Below are 11321 nucleotides of genomic sequence, written 5' to 3'. Positions count from 1 at the left end.
GGGGGTGGGCGAAGGGGCACGACCCGGGAGCACGACGTCGGGGGCGTAAGAACGGGAACGTGGGAGTGGGGCGAATGAGAGGTTTGTGAGCCTTTGGCAGGCCTCCTGGGAGGAAAAGAGGGGAAAAAGAAAATCTGTGAGCACAGGGTTATTCCCAGTCGGTTAGCTCCAAATGCGGACCCCGTAGGAGCGACCTCGAAGCAGTCAAACCAGGAGATATTGGACAAAAATGGGCGAAAAGGGGAAAAACAAAACAGAATAAAACCCGAGACGAAGCTCGAGTCCTCTGAATTCTGTGCAGTGTAACTCGGTGGACTATTTCGGTTCCTGATCTTGCGGTGGGGTGGAGAAAAGGGGATTTCTTGGTGTTTCGAAATATGACGGAGCAACTCGACAGAGTTTAATATGCTAATTGGCTATCCTGGGAACACTGACCAAGAAGACCACTCTGCTCGCCCCTGAGGGTCAAAGCCGAAAGCTCCTAGGTCGTACCTTTCCTCATCTCATTTCGTGTTCCCCTCTAAAACAAAACCCAAATAATAAAAAGCCCTCAGTAAACACTGTAGAAACCTGTAATTTCTAGCTCCCTTTTGGAACCGAGGGAGAAGCCTAGTGGGGAGAGAGGGTGGGGGGAGGGAGGCTGAGAAGTAGGGACAAAAATGTTTTCTCTCGGTTTTGCCGGAACTTTGGCCAGCTCTCCAGCCTGGCCGGATGGCGGATGGAGGTCAGCCGGGGAAGGCGTCTGGGCGGAGGCCGCCCGAGCAAGGCGGGGGCCGCCGAGGTGGGGCGGAGCGCAGGCAGCTGGCAGGGCGGCCCGCGGGCGGGAGGCCCCGCGGGGGCGGGGGGGGCAGCCCCGGCGCGCCCGGGAGAGCAGGGCCCACACCGGGGGCGCTGCAGGGCGGCCGCCACCCGGCTGCCTCCAGGGCGGGGCGGCCCAGCTGTGGCCTCGCGGGGGCGGGGGGAGGGTCGCCGGTGCCTGACCTCGGGCGGCGGCGCTCTGCCGGGCGGGCCCTGCCTGCTGCTGGGGTCGCGCACAGTGCACCGCGCGGCCGCCCTGCCCCCTCTCTCCCCGTCGCGCGGCAGCCGAGCGGCCAGGGCGCCCCGGGGTCTGGCCCGTCACCACAGAGCAGCGGGTGGGGCGGGGGCGGGGCGGTGGCGGCCCCAGACAGCCGGCTGGGCGACTCGAGGAAGGAAGGAGGGAGGGCGGCGGTGGGGGGTGGGGCGGGGAGGGAACATCCTGTCTGCGCCGGGTGCACCGCAGACAGCGCCGCGCGCCAGCCGCCCAGACGGCGCGCGAGGCCAGGAGCGCCGGGCGCGCGCTTGGGGGGAGGGGCGCGCGCGAGGCGACGGGGCGAGGGGGGAGCCCTAAGGAGCCACAATAGGCCAGACGGCGCGCGCGTCCCCGAGGGGCTGGGAGCCGAGAGGCGGCGGCGGCGGCAGCGACGCCGGCGGGGCCGCGCGCGCGGTGCCGCCGCTGGCTCCGTTCCCCACCCTTCCCCCTTCCCGCCGCCCTCGCTCTCCCCCGGGCGGCCGGAGACGGCGGCGGCGTCTGCGGGAAGCCGTGTGTCTCCGCAGTGACGTGGGCGGGCCGAGGGCTCGGTGACGTCAGAGGGCTGTGTGTAGCGATGTGTGTGGGGTTCGGAGCGGCGCCGGCACAGCCGAAGGGAGCGGGCGAGCGGCGGCGGCTGGCACAGGTGCGGCCCCGGCTCGCGGTGAGGACGCGGCGGGCGCGGCGGAAGGCAAGGGGCGCGCGGCCTCCGGGGAGCCCGACGGCGGTGCTGGGGGTAGTGGGGAGTTAACAAAGCTCGTTGAGCTACTCCGGGCGCGGAGGCCGGAGTCGGGGGTCCGGATGCGCGGGTCCCGGGTGGTGTCGGGGCCACAGAGGGCGCGGGGCGGGTGTCCCACGGCGGATCATGCCTCGCTGACCCTAGGCGGTGGGCGCGGACACGGGAAGGGCGCTGCACTTGACCGGAGCCGTCGGGACCCCGGAGACCCGGACGCCCGTCACTCCCCCCACCCTCCCCCAGCCGCCTGTCTGCACTCCTCGGGGATGCCCCGGGCGTCTGTCGGCGCACAGCGGCGCGGGGATCCCGACTAGGCGCCCCACCCGCCGGCAGACCCTTCTCCCTTCTGGCCCCGGGCACGCGGGGGAGGTGCAGCCTTAGGGGTGCTGGGGTAACACCCGAGAACTTCCCGGGGAGAGGGTACGCGGGGGATTTCCACAGTCCTCCCCGCGGCCCCCGCAGTGGGGCAGTGTTGGGAGGACACTTGAGGTTGTCCCGAGGCTGTGGGTGGGGGTTGGGGGACTCCTCTTCCTCCACTTCCCCCCCCCCCCCCCCCCTTGCACAGCCTAAGGCGTCCCGGGTCCCTTGTCCACCACTCCGCCCTCCACCTCGGGTTTGTGATGGGTGGGTGGATTTGCGTGGGCTGAGGATTTCAGGGTTTGGGGGCTCCCCATTGTAGGTCATGCCTCCTGCCCTCTTTCTCGGCCTGCGTTGGCTGAGGTGTTCCTGTGGTGGGCGAAAGTCAGAACATTGGCTAGTGGCCTTGGTCCGTAACCCTTCGGGTATATTTTAAGGTAAACTGCTGGGAGTTTGGGAGGCAAAAATTTCTGTTTATTGGATTTCTTTCGGAAAAGAAGGAAGGAAGTGGAAGAAGAATCTTTTCTTTTTCCTTCTTCCTCCATTTGCATTCTTTGTGAGGTCTGTCTGCCTTGTGTTTTTTGTCCGGGATTAGTCTTGTTAAGGATGGAGATTCCCAGGAGTGGTGTCTATATAGCTTTTGGCTTCCATTAAGCAAATTCACTAACCTTTTAAAGGGAAAGTTAATTTTTGCCTACAGTCATTCCAGAAAAAATAGCATACACTGACTAGGTGAATTAATGCACTTAAAATTGTAACTTAGTTACATATGGTAGATACGTTAACTCCTATCTGATTTTTTTTTTTGGATGAAACTGGTATATTTTTTTAAAAGTAAGGGATGAAGTAAGGGATTATTGTAGTTAAAATGGCATAACTGAGAAAGCTTCTGGTACTGAGTTTTGGGTGAGATGATCTATTTAAGGTTCTTCCTATTCTGAGTTGGAGTAGCCCTTTCTCTTTTGAGGGATGTTATTGCTCCCTTTACTCATTCGCCAAGTTGCTTTCCTGTTTAAATGAAGTTCTTCTAGTTAACTGGTGTTAGATTTAAAGAAATTGCTCAAGTGTCACCTTTGGTAAAGTGAACTCGGTATAAGATTAAGAAACTAGTTTCAAACTGACCCTTTGGCCTCTGGAGCAAATTCAGATGTAACTCTCTCCCACCCCTTTCTCTTCCAGATTAATTAAAAGAAGAATGAACAGTAATCCATGAAGATAACTGGGCAGTTTTTCTTTAGGTATCATTTTTAATTGTAGAAGTTCAAGTGGAGTCAGAAGCTCTTCTTACTGGTGTGAGGATTTATACAAGCCTTCAGTTTGTCAACACAGACCAGAGCATCACTTTTAGAGAAGATACTTTTTTTTTTTCCCTTTTTTGGTGTCCCTGGTGCCAAAAACTAAATTTGGGTGTCACATTTTGATTTGTGTTTGTGTCTAGGTTTTATGACACAAGTAATCACATAAACTTTTCACATGTTTTGCTTAAAACCAAACCAAATCATTGCATTGATTCTGGACTTCTTGAATTGAGAGAATTGATAAGTTTATTTTAATGCATATATTTGAAGAATTAAGAAAGAAGGCTTCCTCAGAGGTGTGCCTGACAATTATATTCTTTATTATTAGAGACAAAAGAAGAAAGTTTATAGCACTGGCAGTGAAATAATACTAGAGTAGAAGCAGAACCAAATAAAGTTGCAAAATCTATCAAGTAATTTAGGGAGATTTCTCTTTGAAAATTTAAATTTTCTGGGAGTAAGTTACCATAAGTATTGATATACGTTGGTTTTCTCTCTTCGAATGAGTGACTAAAGAACAATGCAAATTTCAGACTTACTTATTTAACACAACAGTTTTTAGCCATGGCAAACCTACAGACAAATTTTTCCTTGGTTCAAGGCTCAAATAAAAAACTGAATGGGATGGGAGATGATGGCGGCCCTCCAGTGAAAAAAATGATGACAGACATTCACGCAAATGGGAAAATGATGATCAACAAGATGCCAACAGTGAAGAAGGAACACTTGGATGACTATGAAGTGCCAATGGAAACTGATGGGGAACATGTGAAGCGAACCTGTGCCTCTGTGCCTGAACCTTTACATTTAAATCCCAGTTTGAAACACACTTTGGCGCAATTCCATTTAAGTAGTCAGAGCTCTCTGGGTGGACCAGCGGCATTTTCTGCTCGGTATTCCCAAGAAAGCATGTCACCTACTGTATTTCTGCCTCTTCCATCTCCTCAGGTTCTTCCTGGCCCACTGCTCATCCCTTCTGATAGCTCCACAGAACTCACCCAGACTGTGTTGGAAGGGGAGTCTATTTCTTGTTTTCAGGTTGGAGGAGAAAAGAGACTCTGTTTGCCCCAAGTCTTAAATTCTGTTCTCCGAGAATTTTCACTCCAGCAAATAAATACAGTGTGTGACGAATTGTACATCTATTGTTCACGGTGTACCTCAGACCAGCTTCATATCTTAAAGGTCCTGGGAATACTTCCATTCAATGCCCCATCCTGTGGGCTGATCACATTAACTGATGCACAAAGACTATGTAATGCTTTATTGCGGCCACGCACTTTTCCTCAAAATGGTAGTGTACTTCCTGCTAAAAACTCATTGGCCCAGTTAAAGGAAACTGGCAGTGCCTTTGAAGTGGAACATGAGTGCTTGGGCAAATGTCAGGGTCTGTTTGCACCCCAGTTTTATGTTCAGCCTGATGCTCCATGTATTCAGTGTCTGGAATGCTGTGGAATGTTTGCGCCCCAGACGTTTGTGATGCATTCTCACAGATCACCTGACAAAAGGACTTGCCACTGGGGCTTTGAGTCAGCCAAATGGCATTGCTATCTTCATGTGAACCAGAAATACTTAGGGACACCTGAAGAAAAGAAACTGAAGATAATTTTAGAAGAAATGAAGGAGAAATTTAGCATGAGAAATGGAAAGAGAACTCAATCCAAGGCAAGTTTTGTTTTGTTTTGTTTTTTAAATAGTAATTTTGAATAATGACAGTAGTTTACCTTGAAATCAAGTCTATATTTAGACTATTACTTAACCTGTGCGTTAAGAAACTGTTACTGCTCATGCAACAGCAACAAAAAATACTGATCTATGTAATGTGTTATGTTTGTATTACACATTTTAGGCTATAAAGTGCTTTCCTGTGTGTGTGCTCATTTGATCTTCCAAACAACCTAGTGCAAGAAGTAGGATTATTCCCATTCTACAGATAAAGAGAATGAGGCTCAGAGAGACCAAGTGGCTTTCCCAAGATTATATAGCCAGGGAGTGGAGGATTTGGGGCTTCTTTCTCAAGTCATGTTCTCTTTCTTTTTCACACATCCTGCTTTTTGATGACTAGATCTGTTGTTGTCCCAGGACTCAAGATAATTTGCACTTTGGTGTTATTTCCATTTGCAAATGGTATAATAGCTAGCCAAAACAATTCTGGCTGTGGGCTTCAAACAGCATTTTTCAAAGGTAGATCTTGGATTTCTGACATTGTTTCTATATCTGGATATTCAGGCTTGATCAGTATTGGAAATTAATGGAAAAGGTGGCTTTATCTGAAGAATTTGTGATTTTCTTTTTTTAAAAGAAAAAATAACTTTAAAAAATTGTGACAGCTAGAATAAAAAGATTATTTTAGACTAAATATTAACATACAAACCTGTCAGCAAAGAGATCTTAAGTATTATATTTCCAACACATTATCTGGTAACTAAGATCTTTATTCTAAGAGTTTGAATGTCTGGGTAAAACAGGATTTGGATTATTAAATACTCAGTTTGTTGATCTGGTTTTTATATGTATTTTTCTACTTGATTAAAACCAGATACTAGCTAGCACTATTTAACACTTAAAATGTGGCAGAGATTGTTCTTGAACAGTTTTACATGTATAATTTTATTTGATTCGTACAACAAAAGATTGGCCATGTTTCATCTTAAGAGTCGAATTTTTCCACTATTAGTTTTTATTTCTTGAAATCATCTCTGCCTTTTCTACTTCACAGAAGACATGAATGAGGTGTATTAAATGACTGAAGCTTATTCACAGCAACCTTAGAACTTGGGCTAGAATCTAAGATTTGGTGTTGTGTGCTTTATTATAGTTCCTTTAAGGTTTTGAGGGAAATTTAGTTACAGTTTAGTTATAAAACTGTGATTTGCTTCTGAAGCTCAAGAAGGTAATTTTAGACTCTAATTCAGGATAATTTTCTACTTGCTGCTTCCAAAGGGTCAACACTTGGAAATTCCGTGTCTGTGGCTCCTAGATAAGTTTATATTGTTCATGTGCAGTTATTGACTGATTTTGAAGTAGGATTGACCTCAAGCCAGTTCTCAAATTGCTGGACTTGCTTACCAGCTGGATTGGTCCCACGCTGAAGCTTGTGCTTGGAAATTATCTGTATTCTCAAAATGTGGAATGCCCCTTTTGATATTTATGATATCTTGCCCTAAGCTCATTAGGGGCCCTACTCTTACGTGTCCGTAGGTGACCACATTATTTGCCAGATATTCTTGCTCCAATCTTCATTGCTCTGACATAAGCATTTTTGGGATGAACTACTTTGCCTGATATTCCTGCTCTATGTTTGTGAGAAAAACATTTGAGAACCATGATAAAGGTTAAAAAGAAAAAGATGATGAATTTACTTAACTGAAACTGAATGTGCTAGGGTTTGGGTAAAATTGAAACCATTCTTCTTCTGGATGTAGTCCTTTATTGTCTCAGAAATTATTAATTTGAATTCATTTTTTAATTTGAGGAAGGTGTGAGATTTTTCTCCCACCTTTTGGCTATGTTATCTTTTTGCAGGATTTACTTCAGTGTTTTAGTGTATTTTGGTATTATTTCCAGTTTTATGTGAATTTTAAGCAATTTAAGGGAATTTAAGAAAATTTCTAGCAATCAAATCTTAAAGAAGACTTTTGGGTTCACGTGTAATACATACTTGAGTGGTTTATTATGCTTGCCACTTCATATTTTGAAAATTTACTCCTTAAAACTTTGTGAGGTAGTTCTTGAAGGTCTGTGATCAAGGTTTCTCATATGAGAAACCAGTCCCAGATGTGTCACATGTTCCTGGTTGTATAACTATTGGGTGATAGAATCAGGAGTTGAATGCAGTTCTTCTGACTGAAGTCTAGTAATTTTCAGTGCTTTTTCCTAAAGCAAACTTAGTAGTAGAAACTGAATTTTGAGAAACATTAACTTTTCTTATCAATTTCCCTTAGTATATTGGTTCATAACCTCTATATTAACTTGAATTAAAGACTAAGGTATTTAACTGGGAGGGGGGCTAGGAGATATCCTTGACTGGGGAACATTTATTATTATCTTCTGTGAGTCAGTGAGTTGGTTGCCAAATAAACCAAATAGACCCAGAGGAAGCTCATTTGAAAAAGTCAAGACAAGCTTTCTTTTTTTTTTTTTTTTTTTAAATAGAAGAGTATACTAAATATATTAATCTCTCATATAAAGAACCTTATGTTTAGTGTAAATACTAATGTAATTCAATATGTTTACATAGTTAATGTAGTCAAAGTATTGTTTTAGATTAAAGAAACAAAATTATGAAACTCAATAGGCAGTTGATTGAAATGTAGCAACTGTTAAAAATTATTTCCAAGGATGGAAATTTATTAGTAATGATCACCAAACTATTTGCATGACTAATAGCTACATTTAATTTGCATGGTTAGTAGCTATATTTAGATGGAAGAAGTAAGTGGTATAAAGTCAGTGTTCTAAGTGAGGAACTGGCTCTATGTAGAAACTAAAGGTATATTTTGAACTCTTTCTTACTCAGGTCATGACAAGAAACACATTTGATTTTAGATCTGCCTAGGTGGCTTTGCAAAATGGTGTTCTTAAACTGTTTATTTCTTCATATCACCAGAGCTTTTTGTGCTTTTTGTTAGAAATAAGGGTGTTGTATTTTACAGTGTGTGGATGTATGCAAGAATGTTATATTTCTTTTCCATATCTTCAGTGGGTATTATTTATTTGGTCTAATTCTGATTTTGTTGTTTGTACATTTTTGTCTATGGAAAAAAGGTTGCTAAACAAATTGCTCATTTAAAAAAAAATATTTGAGAGAAAGAGAGAATAAAAGAGAGCACGTGTGAGTGGGGAGAGAGGCAGAGGGAATCTCAAGAGGAATGCCAAGCAGACTCCATGCCATGCCCAGGGCCCAATGCAGGGCTTGATTCCATGACCCTGAGATCATGGCCTGAGCCGAAATCATGAGTGGGACGCTTAGCTGACTGAGCCACCCAGATGCCCTGCAAATTGGTTATTTGTAAATAAAATTTGAAGGGTGATATTTACTTAAGATTATTTTCAAGCATAGTAGGAAAGTCCACTTGTAGTCATAGGTGGTTCTTTACTGTTAAAGAATGTGGCTGACAATCTTTAAGTTAAGGATGGTATATACCCTTATATATTTTTTTGAAGATTTATTTATTTTAGAGAGGGAGAGAGTGTGTGTGTGCACATGAGCTCATGTGCACCTGTGTACAAGGGGTGGGGAGGGGCAGAGGGAGAGAATCCCAAGCAGACTTTTTGCTGAGTGTGGAGCCTGATTTCAGCTCCATCCCACAACCCATGAAATCATGACCTGAGCGGAAACCACCAGAGTCAGTTGCTTAACCGACTGAGCCACTCAGGTGCCCCATGTCCTGATTTTTTTTTTAAGTTAAAATTTAGATTCTAACATTTAGACTGGACTACTCTTAAGTAAGTAAAATAATATGGTTTTTACTCTGCTTAGGGAAAAAAGCCCCCTACAGATTATCTATGATGCAAATAGATGATCTAAAGATATCAACTAGATCGTTTTTTTTAAAGCCTATTAAACATTTTCCTACTTTGAGTTTTGCCTTTTTCTTTCAGTTCATCATTTCTGCAGAGGTCATTGGAATAATAATAGTACAAAAAAATTTTCCCATCTTGTAAACTGTTTTCTTCTGTTTAGGAAATGCGTTTCTTGGTCCAAACCTAAATGAGGTAAGGAAATACACTAGAGAGAATGGGCAACTACAAACAGTAGTGTTGACAAAATGTGTTCCAGTAATAGTTGGGGCAGATTTGGTGGTAATTTTTGTATCAGTGATATAGTGTGCATTTTGTGATTAGCATAAATTTTGATTAAGTGGGGATAAATAAGGTTAGAATCAGATGAAGTGTTTGTGCTCATATGGGGGACCAGTATGAATATTTTTATCTGACTTTCTAAAATTAATAACTAACTTCCTGAATTTAGAGACTATCTTTTTCCTATTTTCCCAGGACATAGTTTAGTGCTTGGCATGTCAAAGGCACTCAGCGAATTCCTTTTTTTAACTGAATAAATTTTTTTTTTTTTTAAAGATTTTATTTATTTGACAGAGACAGTGAGAGAGGGAACACAAGCAGGGGGAGTGGGAGAAGGAGAAGCAGGCTTCCCGCTGAGCAGGGAGCCCTATGTGGGGCTCCATCCCAGGACCCAGGGATCATGACCTGAGCCGAAGGCAGATGCTTAACGACTGAGCCACCCAGGCGCCCCATTAACTGAATAAATTTTTGAAAAGCAACACTGCATTATATTTTAGAATATGTGGAGTTTTTTGGAAAAATGATGGTTTGATCTGGAAATAAACACATATGTAATTTGCAGATAAACTATTGAATGAGATAACTGATCCAATACGAGAATGGAAGTGAAAGCATTTTGGAAGAGTCTAGGAATGTAGGGTTGGTGCTTCAAACTATTATTGAAATATTTATTAATGTGTATTTGGGGACTTTTCCTTTCTGCAAACATCTTTTTTTTTTTTAAAGGTTTTATTTATTTTTTTGACAGAGAGATAGCACAAGTAGGCAGAGAGGCAGGCAGAGGGAGAGGGAGAAGCAGACTCTCCACTGAGCAGGGAGCCCAACGTGGAGCTTGATCCCAGGACCCTGGGATCATGACCCAAGCTGAAGGCAGCCACTTAACCAACTGAGCCACCCAGGCGCCTCTCTCCAAACATCTTTTTGACTTAACTTAGAATTATGTGAAGATATTTCTAACACAAATAAAAAAACTGAGTATTGGGTTCATATGTATCTCACTCTTAGTTATTTGTACACAGTAATTATACTAGTTGGATATTTACTTACTAAATCAAAGTTATGCAAGAAGAAAAGTGTGAAACGGGTCTATTATAAGAATTATGTTAAGGACGGTCCAATAAAATCTTTAGAATGGCTTTGGGAATAGTGCCCCCTTATGGTTTAGAAAATACAGAGCCTATATTTGTTTTTACCACTAAAAAATGATAAAAGTTATAAATGTTAACATTTTTTAAAAGGCTTCCGATAAAAAACTTAGAAGTTTATTCTTTTTGGTCTGAGAAATTGGAAAAAATTAAGAAACTTGAAGGAAGAAGAAAAAGGGTACACCTGAATCGATGTGTAGGCAGCCAGTAGTGTTCTCATAGCTGTGCATACATTATGATTTATGCCACTGGGAGAACAAGGAAGTAATCAAGAATTGGGTTAATTTCAGTCCTTTTAGAGTTCTGGGAGAGGAAAGTGTGGAGCCAGAACTCAATTTGTTCAAGTAAAGAGGTGGAACTAGTTTGGGAATAGCTTTAGTAATAGCTGGAACCTGTATTTTGTCTACATGCAGAATTTTGGTCTAATGAAGGTTCATACATAAAATAACTTAGGGATTTCATTAGACTACAAAAAGCAAAAAAACAAAATATATAATTAAATTCTAACCTTTTCTTAAGGTACGGTTTGCCTCAGCCACTAAATAAAGTATTACAGCACCATGCTAGGCAGAAGAAGGAATGACTAGGAAAAATATAAAATTACTTTTTAAAAAAAATATTTTATTTATTTATTTGACAGCACAAACGGGGGAGCAGCAGGTGAAGGGGAGGGAGAAGCAGGCTCCCCGCTGAGCAGAGAGCCCAACTCAGGGCTCACTCCCAGGAGGATCATGACCTGGGGATCATGACCTGAGCCTGTTTAAGCTTAACTGACTGAGCCCCAGGCACCCAGTTTTATAGGGGTTGGAGGGTGGAGGGTGGCTCCAACTATTTCTAGACTTAGAAGTGCGTCACAGAAATATGTACATAAAGACTAAATGCAGGCCCCCTAGGGCAGGAATTTATCTTCTGGTTTCTGAATCCAGAATGTGGTA

The 11321-nt window shown here is 43.9% G+C and overlaps 1 protein-coding gene across 3 annotated transcripts in view; it reads left to right on the top strand.

The window, feature by feature from the left end:
* Window positions 1–651: 651 nt before the first annotated feature.
* Window positions 652–11321, top strand: part of SKIL (SKI like proto-oncogene) — a 30621-nt gene continuing 19951 nt past the window's right edge. Inside the window, exons 1-2 of one of the 3 annotated variants that reach the window (XM_032407229.1) lie at window positions 652–724; window positions 3321–5101. In XM_032407229.1, the coding sequence (XP_032263120.1) occupies window positions 4004–5101 (1098 nt within the window). In that variant the 5' untranslated portion in view covers window positions 652–724; window positions 3321–4003. Of the gene's footprint in view, window positions 725–1489; window positions 1713–3320; window positions 5102–11321 lie in introns of those variants that run through there. The other 2 variants (XM_032407228.1, XM_032407227.1) reach the window with 2 other exon arrangements.

Source organism: Phoca vitulina, unplaced genomic scaffold, assembly GCF_004348235.1.
Source record: "Phoca vitulina isolate PV1807 unplaced genomic scaffold, GSC_HSeal_1.0 scaffold8, whole genome shotgun sequence".
NCBI classification, from domain to species: domain Eukaryota; kingdom Metazoa; phylum Chordata; class Mammalia; order Carnivora; family Phocidae; genus Phoca; species Phoca vitulina.
Note: the sequence above shows the minus strand (reverse complement) of the source record. Positions and strands in the feature narration are given on the sequence as shown.